At 39.9% G+C, this 17371-nt stretch overlaps 1 protein-coding gene across 2 annotated transcripts; it reads left to right on the forward strand.

The window, feature by feature from the left end:
• Positions 1 to 425: 425 nt before the first annotated feature.
• LOC146314392 (synaptotagmin-14-like) lies at positions 426 to 12248 on the forward strand. 2 transcript variants are annotated; one of them, XM_084737390.1, is made up of 7 exons: positions 426 to 1573; positions 1812 to 1949; positions 5095 to 5357; positions 6155 to 6592; positions 7911 to 8091; positions 8530 to 8586; positions 11084 to 12248. In XM_084737390.1, the coding sequence occupies exons 1-7, from the start codon at positions 688 to 690 to the stop codon at positions 11398 to 11400; spliced, it is 2280 nt and encodes a 759-aa protein (XP_084593516.1). In that variant the 5' UTR covers positions 426 to 687; the 3' UTR covers positions 11401 to 12248. The 2 variants fall into 2 exon arrangements, with proteins under 2 accessions (XP_084593516.1, XP_084593517.1); XM_084737391.1 differs by having other exon boundaries at positions 5098 to 5357.
• The last annotated feature ends 5123 nt before the right edge of the window (positions 12249 to 17371 follow it).

The following is a 17371-nucleotide window of genomic DNA, read 5'->3' on the forward strand; positions in this document are numbered from 1 at the left end:
AAGCCTATTTCTGTCGATGTGATGGAAAAAAAAAAGGATCCTGTAAGGCCTTATAATGAGAAAATTAGTATTATTTTTAGAAAGTTTCTTATTATTTTGACATATTATTTATTTTGAGATACTATATTATTATTTTGAAATACAAACTCATTATGTTTAGTTAATAAGTCATTACTTTGAGATACAGACTCATTGTTTTAACAAAGTTTAGCTTTAATGATCTTTTTTCCATCACTTTGGCAGAAACGGGCTTTCACAGGAAATAAAACGAATTATCACTGGAGAAAAAAACATGTAGGATGAGAATGAAATGTGTAAAAACAATCAAAAGTTAAGTGGAGGCTGGAACAGTGACAAAACCGAGGTTTAGTTTGGAGATTTTCTTGTGTTTTGTTTTTTTTTGAGTGCTGCTATCCCAGTTAAGAAATTAATGTACATTTTACTGTGGTTGCTTTATAAAAATATCATAATGTCTGAGCACTGAGACTTTAGAGTGATAGAGCTCTTGTTACAAAACATTTATTTTAATCTTCACAGTCACCATATTGTGAGGTGTGTATACATGTGTTGATCTCAGCACACACTGTGATGCTGCCACCACACCCTGCTAACAACCACATGTCCATGTCAGCGCCACTGATGAGCTAATCTCATGGTCAGCGTGGTGACGAGATCCCCGGCTGAGAGATGGCCTTCTTCAAGAGCTTTCAGACTAACCTCCCATCTGTCAACATTTCCTCCATCTTGGACTCGGTCACCAGTCGGGTGGACGACCTGGCCAATGCCGTCAGTGACGTTACGTACGCCGTCAGTGACCAACTGACTGAGCAGGTCACCACTATCATAAATAAAGTGGACGATGGGGAAAACACTGGTGGCCAGGAGGCTGGACAGACTTCTAGTGCAGACAGTAAAAGCATGTGGCAAATGTCGAGAGACTCAGAAACAGGCAACGCAGCCTCCAACCAGGCCGGTGATACAACAGAGGCAGAGCACACGCAGAGCCAGCTGGAGTGGGAATGGAGGGACGGATGCTGGCGAGTGAAGAAGACAGAGGCCGAGTTAGCGGAGGAAGAGAAGAGGAAGAAAGAGGAGAAGGAGCTGCAGGAGAAGAGAGAGCAGAGGAGAAGAGAGAGGAGGGAGAGGCAGCTGGAAAGAGAGGCCAAGTCACAGAAAAACAAAGAGGAATCCCAAGATGGAGAGCGAAAAGAGGAGGAAATGGACAACACTAGCGAGAGAAAGACAAGTGACCAAAGAGTGGAAGACTGTGATGAGTATCCTCAGTCACCTGCTCCTGAGACTGAAAGCAGCTCATCGAAACAGAAAAAGCAGAAAGAAGAGGTAGAAGAAGAGGAAGCGATGGAGGACAGCCTCGAGAGAGAGGGAGATGATGAGGAGGAGGCTGAGCTTCCCAGATCTCCGTCCACAGTGAAAAAGAAAAAGTCGGACAAGAAGAAGAAAGGGAAGGGAGCAAAACGAGGTTCAAAGAAATCGCAGGAATCCTCAGATGGGGAGAAAAAGCAGGAGAAAGGGAAGAAAAGCAAAAAGAAGAAGAAGAAGAAAGGAAACCAAGGTTAGATGTTGTGCTGCTTCTGTTTCACCGCCTGGGTCTCTTCTTCCTCTTCTTCTTCTCTTGTTTTCAAACTCTTCAACTCATAACCTGAGACTGAACCTCTCCAGAGTGCTGTGTGCCAGTTTTGAAGCATCTGCATCTTTGCTGTTGCATTCTGTGTTTCTGTAAATGCTGCACATATTGCGTTTCATGAGATAATTGTAGTGTTTGAACTTGAGTCTCCGTGTGTTCTGTTCAGAGGGAGTTTTATCAGACAGCGAGGAGGACAAAGGCCCCGAGGCTGTGGCCCAGCTGAACACAACCTCTGTGTGGAGCGACAAACGCAAACAGTCCACTGAGCAGGGAGGCTACAGCAGCGAGGCCTCCAGTGAGCGGGGTGAGACTGTTTACGTGCATCATTTTGTTCATTTCATCAGTTATTTAAACAGAGACCTGCATACAAAATAAACATACACAGTTTAAAGATAGACAGATGCACAGATAATTTACAGACACACATTAAATATTTAAGAAAAGCATTTACAAGTGTGACTTCAAGTACATAAGCACAACCTTTTAAAATGTATTTTCAAATGAAATAAGAGCATATAACTTTTGAAGATTCCATTTGTGTGCAACATACTATTTTAACTCACTTTTGCCAAATCCATTATGAACAAGAGCTAATGTTAAAATGTCCTTTGACCTGAAGTACTGTGTTTAAGCGTAATCAGAGAGCAGAGGTTTCTAGGCAGTTTTTGCAGGACAGCTTGATAAATAATCAAGATGTAATGCTGTTCCATACTGGCCAAAGTCCCAAGTATTTATAACATTCAACAGTTTCGGTTTCAAATCCCTGAAGGGTTGGGATGTGAGCAGTAGGCTGGATACTCTTTGGTGACCAAGAGAATAAAATACATTTAGTTTTGCCAGAATTTAAAACACGCTTTTGCTTGATGAGAGAGATCTGAAATGTATTAAAAGCAGCTTGAAAATTTGCAGTGGAAGAGCCGGTGGAATATAAAATAGTGTCACCTGCATTAAATTGTACATTACATTCTGGGGTGCCACAGATAATATTGTTCACATAAATTATAATTAAGAGAGGACCAAGAATGGCACCTTGTTTTACACAGGTATTAATGCTGACTTAGAACCACTAGAGAATACCGCCCGAGTTCTACCGAGAGATGGTCATAGAACCACTTAATAGACTACAGTACAGTAATATTATAACATAACAGGGAATATAAAAAAATACATAAAATGTGCCTTTATTGAGCTATGTTGCATTGTATGTACGTTTTTTATGAAGCATTAGCTATCATTTGATAATAATAATTAGTACATACTAGTCTGTAAAAAGTACCAGTGTTAGTTAGTGACACATACTTCATACAGAAGTTAGATTGTGTTGCACCAAAAAAGATTAATTTAATCTAAAATTCATTCTAATTAGAGTTGAGCAAATGAGTAAAACATTTAAAAAAAAGAGAACTTCCAGATTTAAAATGCAGCAGAGCTCTGTTGTAAAATTAAAAACTAATCTCTGTTTAGTAAATCCAAAGTTAATGATGCAAACTGAAATTGAATAGTTTAATTAGAATGGAGCTTGCTTAGCCAAATAAAAAATAAATAAATGAAATTACATTTGAAGGGGGCAAAACAGTTCACTTTCAGCTTCTCTGTATGCCTTAAGAAACCATTACATTGTTTGCTAGCTGGCTAAACAGTTATCAGAATTTTAAATTGTTTGCTAGGCTAGCTAAAATGCTGGATAGCCTAGTTAGCCTACTCATGATGTCTTGGCAGTAAAGCTCTAGTTTCTCCTCATTTGATAAAAGTTAATTTACTGTGGCTCAACCCAAATGCAGACATGGAACAGGCAGGTTAGTGAAAATGCATGTGTTTTATTTTAAATACTTGTGAGGCGGGTGAGATGGTGGCTGGCAGGAGTTATGGCTGAGGCGAGGGGATGGTGCCCGAGGCTGAAGGTTTGGCAGAGGGTAGTCTGGGGAAAAAGTGCTGGCTGGTGGGCTTGACAAGCTGGCAAGCAGCGCTGACAGACCGATGATCCTGAAGGCAGGGAGACAGGTGTAAGTTTTGCAGGCAAACAAACTGGCAAACGAGATTCAAGCTGAGCTGGATGCATGGCAAAAACACAAACTGTGTATGACACAGTGATCTGGTGGGGACTGGCTGTTGGTGCAGAGTGTTTGTAGTGAGGAGCTGATGAGCTGTGAGCAGGCAGGTGTGTTCGATTGGAGATGACAGTCAGGTGTGCAGCGACAGTGAGAGAACGAGGAGGAGGGGGAGGGGCAAGAGCACACACACAAAATACACCTCAGTCATAAAAAAGGCTTATAATAACAAAAACAGACTCACACACAGCAAGTAGGAGTCACACTTAGAGAAGAGACCGTCACAGTTAGCTATTTTTACATCATTTCCTGTTACTGTATGTCCATGCCTATAATGTTTATCTGTTTATCTGTTTCTATTGAGTTATTTATCTTTTTTTTTTTTTTAACTTACATGAAGCGTCTTTGAGTGTCTTAAAATTGCTCTATAAATAAAATGTATTATTACTTATTTATTGTTTTTTCTTATGTGGGGCAGTTCAGGGTAGTTTGCTCATATCTCAGCTTCTATAATGAGTTATTTGCCCCCTGCTTTTGCCTCCATGGAGACCTGAGTACATCATTTTCTTCTGTCATATTTAACATGTTCTGGAATGGCAATAAAGCATCCTTGTCTTTATCATTCATCCCAATCTTCAAGACATTACTTGTTTTAATTACATTATGTATTTTAGTAACACCATTCCACACAAAAGCAGTTTGAAGTGCTTTGCATTAAAACAAAAGGAAAGTGTTTGGTTTAGAAAAACCGCAGTGTTGGAGCAAGACTGAGATAAACAGGCAAACTGTTTCATTCCTCAGGTGTATAAATGCTGAATGCCATCTCACCAGACTTTGATTTTCTTTATGGTAAATACCCTTATTTGATTTCTTGCAGAGAGTTAGATGACAGGAACGATACCTCTCTCATGCCCGAAAATAAACATGAATTAAATATGAAGCTACAGCCGGCAGACATTACGTTTGGCTTAGCTTTGCATTAAGAATGGAAGCAGGAGGAAACAGTCTGTGGCTCTTTATAAGGTGACGAGCACCTCTAAAGCTCACTGTGAAACACGTTTAAATCTTGTTTGTTTAATCTGTACAAAGCAAAAGTGTAAAAGCAACAGTTTGTGGTTTTAAAGCGGGTTCTGCTCGATACTGTTTCTTGGCTGTGTTATTACATTAGACAGTTGACCAGAATTTAAAATATAATTTAGTGAGTTTGAACAATTGGAGGCTGTTTTATTTTGAAAGGTGGGCTCGCCTGTGGGTGCAGAACAGTTTAACTCAGTTGCCTCTGTGGTAGACTGTACAGTATGTTTCATACATAATGAGTATCCCTGCAGAGCACAGTATGTCTCCAGTAACACGTCTCACATTACTCCCTCTGTGTCCCTCTCTGTCACTGTCGTGAAAAAGCAGCCAACAGCATCCAGAGAATAAAGAAGGACTCCTCCCTCAGCGAGCACCAGCCTCCTCCGTACCAGGACGAGGGCTCGGCGGCGCGCAGGTCCTCTCGTTCCCGCCCGGAGCGAGGGGTCAGGAGGGGGTCGTCCCCTCAGCGCTGCGACAGCGCCCGCTGCTCCAGTGAGGCCAGCGTGGACCAGGACACTGAGAGCTACCTCAACAAAGGCTGCGAGGAGGACATACCCAGTGACAGCACAGCTGTGCTGGGACAAGAGGTGAGAACAACGTTACTGTGTGTTCTCATCAAGCAGCACATAAAGAATATTTATGTTATATTTAGATCATACCTGCCCTGTAGGTCAACAGTATAAAAAAATAGATTTTTTACCAGTTAATTAGATATTTACTGTATGTTAGATCACTTCTGTCATTAGATGGTTACTGTGTTACTTCAGTTACAGTATCAGTTACAGTTACAGGTCATCTTAACATACAGAGGCAGGGGGTGACTGGGTGTTTGTACTTGTTCACAGTAAGAGGAAAACAAATTTACCAGCACTGTTGTAATTTCCTATAAAATATCCTAATCCAATTCATAATGATCATGATATTTGTTTATTTTTCAACAGTATATCAGGGAATTTATTGGAGATTATTGTAAACCCTTTTGGCCCTTTGATTATTGGTTCAATTTAAGTTTGGTTTGAATTTTGACTTTCTAGTCCTGGAAATATTTTCTGAACTCTTCTCATCATAACAAGTGGTAAGCAAAATATTTTCACGACAGGAAACACAGATTTTAAATGTGCAAGGACATAAAATGTGGGTGAGAATTATTTTAAACTTTTATTTTCCGGGAAAATTCAATAAAAACATACAAACTCTAAACGATCGTTGCCAGAAAGAATTTACAAACAGTCATTTTTATTCCTTTATATGACTTATCACCTCATTCTTGACCCCAGTCTGTTTGGAAATCAGAAACAGGAGGAATTTGATGAAACAACAGCTCAGTTCACTCAGCCTCTCTCTTCCTGCATTATTCATCCGTTTCTCTCTTTGTTCTGTTCAGGATGGCTCTGGTCCTCAGCTCCCCACAGCCTATGAGCCAGAGCCACTCGCCAAATACGGCACTCTGGACGTCGCCTTCGAGTATGACTCCAGTGAGCAGTATTTGGCCGTCACGGTCACCGCAGCGACAGACATCCCTGCTCTCAAACAGACGGGCAACATCGCGTGGCAGGTCCACCTGGTCCTGCTGCCCACCAAGAAGCAACGGGCCAAGACCGGCGTGCAGAAGGGCCCGTGTCCTGTCTTCACGGAAACATTCAAGTTCTCCAGGGTGGAACAGGAGGCCCTGGGGGACTACGCTGTTCGCTTCCGCCTGTACAGCATCAGGCGGATGAAAAAAGAGAAGGTCCTGGGAGAGAAGGTGTTCTACCTGACTAAGCTCAACCTGCAGGGCAAGATCGCTCTACCTGTCACCCTGGAGCCGGGCTCTGAACTCACAGTGAGAACTCTTTGTGAATTTCTATTTTTCACTGTGCAGTTTTCTCTGAGGCAGCGGGGCACTGCTTTGACAATGAATATAGCAGCTATAGAGATGTTTCATTCAAATGCAAATAAGTCCAGGGCTTCATTTTTCTTGATCTGTTAAGCTTTTTCTCATTTTCTCAATTAATCTATTCATTTCTGGTATATAAAACACTGAAATATACCCACATGCTCAAGGTGGTATCTTCTTATTTGTTAAACCAAATCCCAAAAATATTCAGTTTACTAGAATGTAAGATAAAGTAATGCAGAAAATCTTCACATTTGACAAGCTGGAACAATATTTTTTGCATTAAAACTGACGATTAATTGATTTTCACTGCATCATTCAATGCACCACTTCAAGTCCCTCGGCTAAAAAGTCTAGACATCAATCAGGAGATGAAGAACTGATTAGACTATGAAACCACTCTAACCACTGATGGACTCCTCACAAATTACCCCAATATTAATAAAAACACAGCAGCAGTGTGTTCTTGGATGCCCCAGGGGTAGATGAAACAGTATTCACCATATGAGGAACGTCTTCAATGTACAATAGCATTTTTTTCAATGTTGGGGTGAAAATATGACTTAAGAAAGATAAACAGATATTAAAGTGTGCATATTAGCTTGTTTCCTCTGGAAGTTGCCACAGCTGTTTGGCATGTGTTTGCAACACATTGTCTCCCCTGAATATAAAGCAGAATAGAAGCACTTTGGTTTGGTTGAAATAATCCCTTAATTCACAGCGTCAGATGTGAAATTATTCAGGGTCTGCACTCTGTTTCTCCCCCCTGCCTCTCTGATGTCTGACCTCCATCATGCTCCTTTCCCGGTCATATTTTTACATTTACTTCAGCGAATTAAGGATTTATTTCGACCAAATCCAAAAGTCAAGACCTGTTTCTGTCCAGTTTACATTAAGATGACGATGCTAGCCAGATTAAGTTGTCAACAGTTATCTAAGACACTGAGTTGATTATCAAATGCTCAAAAACACTATACACAAATAATTACTATTAACATTAACTACCAAGCTAACTATCAAAAGTGAAGTAACTGAGAGAGTTGAGATATTTCTGTCTCAATAAAAATGGTGTACTCAACCTCCATCCCTAGAGCCATACCTCTAACATGGATAAAAAGTAATTTGGCTCCCTGATTCTCCAAGTTGAAGGCCGAACTACCTTAGAAAGCCTTCTTTTTTTTCTCTTTGTACAAATTGTAAAACTCCCACCAAAGCTTTCCTTCTTCTTTGACAGACTCTCTGTGTGTGCGTTTGATCTCTCCAGGGTTGCGGCTCTCTGGTGAGCGTGTCTCGCAGTGCAGGAGCTCTGTCCTATCGCTCCACTGAAGACTCCTCCTTGCCAGAGATCCTCTTGGGTCTCATTTACAATTCTGCCACGGGTCAGTTATCCGCTGAGGTCATCCAGGGAAGCCACTTCAAAACCACAGCGTCGGATAAACCCGTCAGTACGTACCAAAGCTTCCATGTTCGCTCGTTTTTAATTCTCGGGTTTTGTGCCAGCTTGAATTGAAGTGTTGAGAGACGATGTAAATTTTCCTCTCAGTGACATTCTCCCTTGTAATGTGCTTTCTCCAAAGTCTGCTGATACTCTGGGCAATTGTTTTGGCAAAACAGATGGGCAAGACTCCAGCAGCGTGCAACAAAAACAAATTGTGCACCATTACATTAAATGTTTCCTGGCAACAGCAGCAGCTTTTTAATAACCGAAGTGATTAAAGCCATAATGCTCAGGCAATTGCTGTTTATCAGGGTTCCCCCGAAAGCCGACCTTCTGGTGTGTATCACAATCTTTACCCAGTGAATTCTGATTGTTTCCTCTTTTTCTTCTTTCCAACCTTGTGTGCCGTGGTGTGTGTGTGTGTGTGTGTGTGTGTGTGCCACAGACGGTCTGTTCTGTTGTATAAAACACTTTGTAGGAGGGCAGCTTTATATCATGAGAGGTAAGTCAGCACTGAATTTCTTCTGCTCATTTGGCAGTCAGTCTTGGAAACATTTGATTTATGTATACAGTATATTTTAAAGGGATAATTTAGATTTTTGGAAGTGGGGTTGCATGAGGGACTTACCAGTGGTCAGTGTATTGCCTTCAGTAGATGGTGGTGTATGAAGCTCAAAGAAAGAAATATACTGCTGTTGACGAGGTTGGCAGTAAAATGTATTTTGGCCACGTTAAAGAAGGCCCACCTATAAAAATCGATATCAGTTTAAGCATACATTATATTTAAAATATGTTCCCTGCTTTACCTTGCTGTCAGACAATCTTTTCCAGCTGGAAAACACTGTTAAATAAAAAATATCTCCAATCTCTCTCCAAACCAACCAAACTCCATTGGCAAAATCAGTAATTTTACCTCACAGAACACAGGAGTTGCTGGTCTACTGCTGCTTCAATCAATTACTTTGTTTATGCTCTTGTGTTTTCAATGATAGCTTTTAGCTAGGATTCACCAAGTCACACAATAATACAAACAAACTAACCGCTCGAGGCAGCAGTAGATTAACAACTCTTATGTTCAGTGAGGTAAAATTACTGATTTTGAAAATGGAGTCTGGTGGCTTTGGAGAGAACGATACTTATATTTTTTATATATATAACCTGTTCAATCGATTCTCAGCACACTGCCCATAAAACCTTAGTTTGACATCTTTACATACACTTTTAGGGCTTTTAGGAAATATTAAATAAATTTACTTTTAGTTCTCAGGAATGAAGAAAGAATAATTTGTCTCTCTGGTGTGAACTGAATCTTTGGCATAAACTATTATTCATCAGTTTTCTTTCATTCATGTATTGTTTTGCCCTGCCTCTAAAAGAAAAGCGGCATTGTAGATTTTATAAAATGCATGCAGCTTTCCTTAAGAAATGGAAATTCTTCTTAAGAAGTCTGGCTTGGTGTAGCTGTATGGTTGTCAAACAGCAGACCTTTGGAGTTGTAGGGCTGATACACTCTGTGCAGTGTCAGAAACAGGAGAATTATGATCCTGGGAGGAAACAGGGAGAGGGCAGTGAAAAACAGGAGTCTCCTGGGAAAATCGGGCTGGGTTGGCAAGTATGGCTGGGACTCCCAAGGTGGTCTTGAGAGAATTTCCGGGGGGTGCCAGATGGTTGTGGAGTATAAAGTATCATGGCAAGCAGGACGGAACTAGGAAGCAGCAACCAGCAACGCCAGCCCCTTAATGACATTCAACATCAGGGATAAGCACTCAGAACGCAGCTGGCCTCAATACACAGCCGCCTCACTAATGGTCAAAGCTAAACAAGCACAAAAATGACAAATACCAACACAAACCACCACGTCCTGAACAGACACAATTAACAACAAAAAAGTTATGTATTTTGTGACATAAAAGAACAAACTTAAATTACTTGGTCCAGCAAACATGATCGGACATGAGGGCTGTATTTTAGACTGGGAAATTGGTTTTAACTTTACATCGCCTTTACCAGTGATATAATTTGCCTGAGAAAGTATTTTATTGAGTGTGTTTGTGAGAGTCAGAACAATAGCGGGGGTTGCAGCATGAAAAGGTCAAGAGCCACTGAAAACTGTCCACAGTGATGTCTGTGGATTAGCACACAACTCTGAAAGACAAGTTGCTCTTGAAGGAGTTTTTAAAATGCCTTTTTAAAAGATAAATCTGTAATATATTTACTGTAATAAATCATAAAATGACCATGATATGTCATCACAGATGAAGGAAATATCCTAAATTGAAATACTCTGGAATAACTGTTTTAGTTTTCCAGTTTCACATTAATTAGAGTTCAAATTAATGCTGTGTGTACGTAAGTGTCTGTTTATGAGTTGTAAAAAATCATTAATAATCTTTAAGAGCGAGTAGATGTTTATAACAACTAAATTGAGCAATATGTCAGTGGGGTCTGGAGAGGAGGGGGCAAGGAGAAACAACTTGCTTCAACCGTAGCTTGTATATCAAATTGGATTTCAACCTATTTAATATACCGTCTATGACTCCAACCCGCAATTTGGACTGCAGGACTCAATTTTGCACATGCAGTTATTACATATTGCTCTTTCAGTGCTGTATGCAGCAGGAATGAAACAGAAAAACTCAGATATATCTCACAAAAACCAGGGCAAATAAAACATAAACTCAATTAATTGATAGAGGTAATTGAGAAAATATAGAGAAAATATATAACTGAATATTTTACAGCGAACTGACCCTTTAAAACCACCTTCTAATGTACAGCACCAGTCTTCACTCCTGGTCTTCATCACTGAGACCCAGAGTTCTGGTTTACTCCCATACACTGACTCTGCTTCCAAGGTTTAAATTGTTCTTTGGAGCACAAGAGGAGAGAAATGTGAATCTGTATAAAACCTCTGCTGCACAGTGTGTGATGTGTGTTGCAGCACTGATAACTCACCACTTGATGGCACTCTCTCACCGCTCTCCCACACCTCCCTCCAGACACCTACGTGAAGCTGACCATGCTGGACTCCAAGGGGAAAGAGATGTCCAAGTGTAAGACGGCCGTGTGCCGCGGCCAGCCCAACCCCACCTACAAGGAGACGTTCGTGTTCCAGGTGGCGCTCTTCCAGCTGTCCGAGGTGTCGCTGGTGCTGACCGTGTTCTGTCGCCGGAGCAGCATGAGGCCCAGGGAGAGGCTGGGCTGGGTCTCCCTGGGCCTCAACAGCTCCAGTGAAGAGCAACAGGCCCACTGGACAGAGATGAAGGAGGCGGAGGGTCAGCAGGTCTGCCACTGGCACACACTCACCGACACATAGGAGGAGGAAGACTGATGAGGACTGATCTCACATTAACAGCATTCCCAGGACAGTCAGAGTGTGACGCGTGTGTGTGTGTGTGTGGTGTGTGTGTGCTGCATACAGGTGTGTGAGGACAGGCATGGGTTCCCAGTCTTCACTGCCAGGGACTGCATGACTACCCTTTAATCTGCCTTTTTTCTCTGAGGCAGGCGGACAGCTCCAGCTTTTTTACTGACTGAAAAAGGCAACAGAAGACTGAAACAATCCCTGAACGGTAACACTTTATATTAAGGTACTAGTAATAAGTATTAGTTAATAGGTAATAAGGCCCTTATGAGACACTCATTAATATTAAAATGTGTTATTAAGACCATAATAAACATGTTTGTTGTTAGATCATAAGATAAGCAGTCTTATAAGAAATTTGTGAAGAGCTTATACACTGCTTGAGAATGTTAATAAAATCATTATAAGTATCTTATAGTTGTTTATAATAGATTAAGAACACTAATAACTAAACACAAATAATAAAAAAAAATGATGGTTAACAGCTATAAGAAAGGATTCATTAACATTAATAAACACTAAATGTTACCCCCCAAAATGTATAGTTAACTGTTAAGAAGTGCATAATAAAGGATTAATTAACCTTAATAAGTGTTGATCACACTTCTGATCCGTTGCCCCCAAAAAGAGTAGTTAACTGTTAGTAAGTGCATCGTTAACTGTTAATAAATGTATAATGAAGTATGTAGAAATTGTAGTAAAGCAACAGCAGAAGTTTAGTAAAGGTTTAACATGATAAAATAGATAAGTTAGTTGAACTTAAGAAATGTGTTTGCAGTGCTGTTATAAACAATGAAATCAAGAAATATGGCATATGGCTTTAACAACATTCTTAAGCAGTCTATAAACTGTTAACAAGTGCTTATAATTGCTTATAAACTCAAAATAAACTGTTTATTATCCTATTATTAACACTTCTATAGTCTTATTAACACATATTAATGTTAATAATTATAGTAAATTATGTAAATATAATAGAGGCCTTAATACTTATTAACTAATGCTGATTATAAGCACGTTAATATAAAGTGTTCGCCACTGAACTAACCAACAACAGAAGGAAACAGCCCGTTTTCTGCCTACAGCGAGATCTGCATGTACACTAACTGTTTACAGGACAATTTGAGGACACTTCCAAACGTTTTTCTGTCTCTGAATCTTGGACCAAAGAGCTCGGTCCGGGACTAGCAGACTCCTCCCTGTTTCTTCTGGGCTTCTCTGGACTTCGGCTGCCACCAGCATACCAGACATTTCTCTCTCAGTCATAGCCATTGACACAAGAGAAGGCAAACGAGAAGACTGTTACAAAGGGCCTACAACATGCTGCAACTACGCTTACAAGCTATGCTTTGTACAGTTTGTTTACATGCACATGACATTATGCAAAATTCATTCATCGGTTTCCCCTTCTATGTTTTTGGATTATCAGTGAAATGAAAACCAGTTTTACGTGTGTCTCTCTGGCTCGGTTGCACCAACAAGGATTTATTTTTAAACCTGATTAAATCATGGTTTAACTTTTAATTGCGTTGCACCTAACAGTTCTCCTATCTTAAAATTAAGAGATTAAATTGAAATCTCTCTTTAAACATCAGTTTAAATTTTAATCTAAACCTATATTTAATTTAATTCTATTGCACCAAAACCTTAAACTTTAAAATAATCAAGTTCCTCTAAGAAATTTAAGGGACAGACAAAAACCAGTTCAGTTTTATGACATGTCTTTTCTTTCTTTCACTGTATCTGATCCATCAAAACAGTCTTCCAGTTGCTGTCAGGCAGTCTCTTCTTTCCTTTTTGTGCTGTCGTCCTTTTTAAATCTTCTATCATTGGGTCGTACCGGTCCTTTAATTTGGCCAACAAGGAGAAATTAGAGCTTCTCTGCTGAGCTGCGATGAGTAGGCTCACTAACTTAATAGCTAGCTGGCAAACAATTTAACATTTTGTTACCTTTTTAATTAGCTAACCAACAATGTAATGTCTTCATTTTTAGCAAACTAGAAAACAGTGTTACAGTGTTAGTGGGTTTTCTTCTGTCTTTTATACCTACTGGGTCCTGAGAACACACAAATTTATTATTTATTTATTTTAATTTGGGGAAACAAGATTCTCCATATTGATTAAAATATTTAATTTCTGTTTACATCAATAATCTCGGATGTTCTAAACTGAGATTAATTTTAATTGTGCAACAGAGCTCTGCTTTATTTTCAAACTACTCATTTTAAACCTAGTTTTGCTAAACTTAGAACTGATTAATCTTTTTTGGTGCAACCCAGTCTATGTGTTACATAGACAGATTCTCTTTTTGTATTATTGTGGTCTTACATAACTCGATACACTATGCATCTGACGCCACTTTAAACGTGAGGAATGAAATTCTGTCTTGTGCTTGCTGAGTCTCTTGCAGAATTGGACACAGCTCTGCATGCCTCTGGTATCAAAGAGCGGCTTCCTCTCCTGTGTAATACAGATTGAGCCTCTTTCACCATTCAGCCTTCTGACAACTCAGCCATGTTCATTCATGTAGAAACACGGTGCTTCCTGCTGAGGAGGAATATGCAAAAGCCTGCGCAGTCCAATAAACCTGGCTGCTTTCTGTGAGCCAGTGCCGATGACAGCCTCGGCTGTGTTGGCTGTGAAGTGAGTTGGAGTGGCGAGAAGAAAAAAAAAAAAAAAAAGAAATTACATTAGAAAGGTTAAATCATATTTTCTCATTACAAGTGAATGGAAGATGTATTATTATTAAATAAAGATGCAATAAATGAAAACTGAAAATTTGCTCTGTCCTCATCTGGAACAACGCCAATCTCTAACCTTCATCAGAGGAGAAAATCTGTGAGTCAGAAAATCCCCTAAAACGACAACTAAAGACTACACAGCCACACCCACGTTTCAGTAGAAAGTACGAAACCCTCTCTCCTCTCTCTGCTGGCTGAAGCTGAGGGTGTGGGACACATTTTTGTCTCCCCGCTGATGTCAGAGCTGAACTGAAGCCGTCCTCTGGGTTTGGGTGCTTCAACCACACCTCGTCCCTTCAGCGCTTCTGCGTGGACAAATTCCTACAAAGTCAAATTTTTTATTCATTATAAGATGAATGGAGACCAGATGTGTGGCATTCCTACCAGATAAACAATTGGGTTTGGTTGTGGAAAGGGGAAAAACAGCCACCGGATGTATTTTTCTTTTTTTCTTTTTTTTAATCACAAGTTTGGCTTGTATTTTATTCTTGGCGCAATTTGTGCATAATCAGCATTTATAGTTACAACAGTTGAAGCAACAGGAAATAGGAATAGGCTTAGTCACTGTCTTGCAGAGTTGAAGGTCCAGTGTGTAAGATCTACAGAATATGGCAGAAATGGAATATAATATTCATAAGATTGTTTTCTTTACTGTATAATCACCTGCAAATAAGAATTGTTGTGTTTTTGTTAATGACCCGTTTATATTTGCAGAGGGAGCGGGTCCTTCTGTGTGTTTTTCACAAGTTTCCTACACACTTGGAAGGGGAGGGTGAACAACATGTTTGCAATCTGAAAACTCACCACTAGGTGCCACTAAATGCTACACACTGGTCCTTAAAATAAAAACCCAGATACCTGTCTCATGTATGCATAATAAATACCAAGCTACAGATAGAAACAGGTAGCACGAAGCACTTAGCATGAAGACTAAAAACTATTAATTAATACAAATATGTCTCATCTGTGGTTTTTATATTTCAGTTGTTGTACGGGGGTTACAGGCGTTGCAATGCGGATGGATGTTCAATGCATCATCATTTTCTGTTTTATCTGGGCTCAACATGGCCCAGATGTAACTAGCTAGCTAATGACTGATGCAGATTAGCTAATTAATTAGCTAGTGCTTTGCTACAGAACAAAACAGTCTTTATGCTAAGCTATCTAGTTAGCTGCAGCTTCCTTTTCTGTCATAGAGACATGATAGTGGTATGTATTATTTAGTTAAACAAGTTAACTCAACAAGAAACCTATTTGACCTATTTGAGTTCCATTGTGTATGATTTATCGCCAGAATATGGCAGAAATTGAATATAATAATCATAAGATTGTTTAAGAATTGTTAAAAATCATGTTTTTGTTACCTTAGAATGAGCCGTTTTAATCTACAGAGGGTTTGGGTCCTCTTCCACAGAGGCCATCATGTTGAACAGCCATGTTTCTACAGTAACCCTTAATGGACAAAACAAATAGATATGGCTTTTTCGCAGGAAAAATGTTGGGAGCACATGGACTGAGGCAAAAAGTTTTTTTATTCTCCCTTAATCAGGCACTGATTCAGCACAGGCTGGAGGTGTAGAGAGGGGCCGTCAGCACCAATTACCTGAGAAAAGTAGTCCACAGCACATAACAGATAAAAAATAACTCCTATCAAGACTACTTATATCACAGAACAAGTGAAAAACCTGTAGAAACATATATCACTAATAGATAAAAGGAGGACACTTATAGACAAATCAAACAGCTGGACCGTCCCTATACTTCCAGCCTGTGCTGAATCAGTGTCTGATTAGTGGAGGTGATTAAAGAGGATGTGAGTCTCCAGCACGTTGAAACAGTCCTTGATGTATTAAAAAACTTTATCGCCTCAGTCTGTTTGCTCTAATGTTTTTGGACAAGTCCTAGTTTTCCTGTTAAAGAGCACTGGACAGGCCTTGTGAGTCAGTCTAAGCATGTTTAACCTCCTACTTCAAATAGATTCGGCCTTTTGTAGTTTTTGTTGCCATCATAGGTTCTCCTACACGGTAGGATGCCTGAAAACTCGCCACTAGATGCCAGTAAATCCTACATACTGGTCCTTTAAAATAATGGGTGGCATGTTGAGCCATTTTCAACCAGTGAAATGCCATTTTTTTTTAATAAATTTGTTAAGAAATGCCAATATTTACACCAGTAACAATGTGTTTCACTACAGTAGTCATATTTAATTGACAGCTAAAAAAAACATGGTAATGTGTTTTGTAAGGAAGGAAAGAATGAGGCCACAAGTCAGATAATGTTGTAACAATGTTGAGAGTTTTTATTTCCATGTATCTGGCCTTCAATGGTTTGTTTAACGCTGTCATCAGTCATCAGTCTGGTACAGCTCGAGCAGCGTTGCAGGTGGCTGGAGCCTCGCCCACAGTTATGGATCAGACCCAGAAGCACATAGTTTCACTGCTCCTTACATCTCGCAGAGCGACTGCTTGCCTTCCAGGGACATTCATCCTGCTCTGGGCCGTGGAAAACCAGCTGTGCCACAGATCCTAGAGGGGGAAAACCAGGGACCGGAGGAGTGGGAGGTTCTAAAAATCCCAGTCGACCCCGCGTACGCCCCGAGGACAGGCTGAGAGTCAGCCAGGTAATTATTATGAGGCTCCTGGAGCTGCAGTAAGTGTTCAGATGTGAGGAAACGGTTTAGAGCCAGGCTGGTCTCTCAAGTCTGGTGCAGAAGAAGTGTAAAATTTGATTATTTTTTTTAAAGCTGTATTACCATTTTACACCAGTATAATAAGGAATCTGGCTCTTAATTTATCCCTTTTGGCTAAACCTGCCCAATCAAATATTTATTTCACTCATTCTTGAGAATTAGGACAAGACCGTATTTTGAGGGGATTTTGATTTTTATGCTTCAGTTACGCTGGAAAACATTTTAAAAGATCAAAATCTTGGCTGTTAAACCCTGTAACAGGCCAGCCACACAGTGATTTATGTTTTTTTTTAATTAAACGTAGATCTAGCAGATGGAAAATCTGACATTTATTTTTTTTAAGTTGCTGAGAGTTCTCTTAATGCTAATCAAAATACAGATTTTTAAACCAGAACTCTTATTTAGCTTTGATTTAGAAAGGCTACAGAGTTACATGTTATGGCTGAGACGCATCTGACAGCAATATTATGTAATGAATTAGTCAAAAAATATA

The sequence above is a fragment of the Lutjanus erythropterus genome, chromosome 15 (genome assembly GCF_056507025.1).
Source record: "Lutjanus erythropterus isolate fLutEry1 chromosome 15, fLutEry1.hap2, whole genome shotgun sequence".
Lineage (NCBI taxonomy): Eukaryota > Metazoa > Chordata > Actinopteri > Lutjaniformes > Lutjanidae > Lutjanus > Lutjanus erythropterus.

Bases quoted from the DNA above. Each gene is read 5' to 3' on its own strand.
- LOC146314392 (XM_084737390.1), top strand. From the start codon at position 688: ATGGCCTTCTTCAAGAGCTTTCAGACTAACCTCCCATCTGTCAACATT. The intron at 5,358-6,154 runs GTGAGAACAACG...TGTTCTGTTCAG, and splicing joins CAGCTGTGCTGGGACAAGAG to GATGGCTCTGGTCCTCAGCT. The intron at 8,092-8,529 runs GTACGTACCAAA...TGTGTGCCACAG, and splicing joins AGCGTCGGATAAACCCGTCA to ACGGTCTGTTCTGTTGTATA.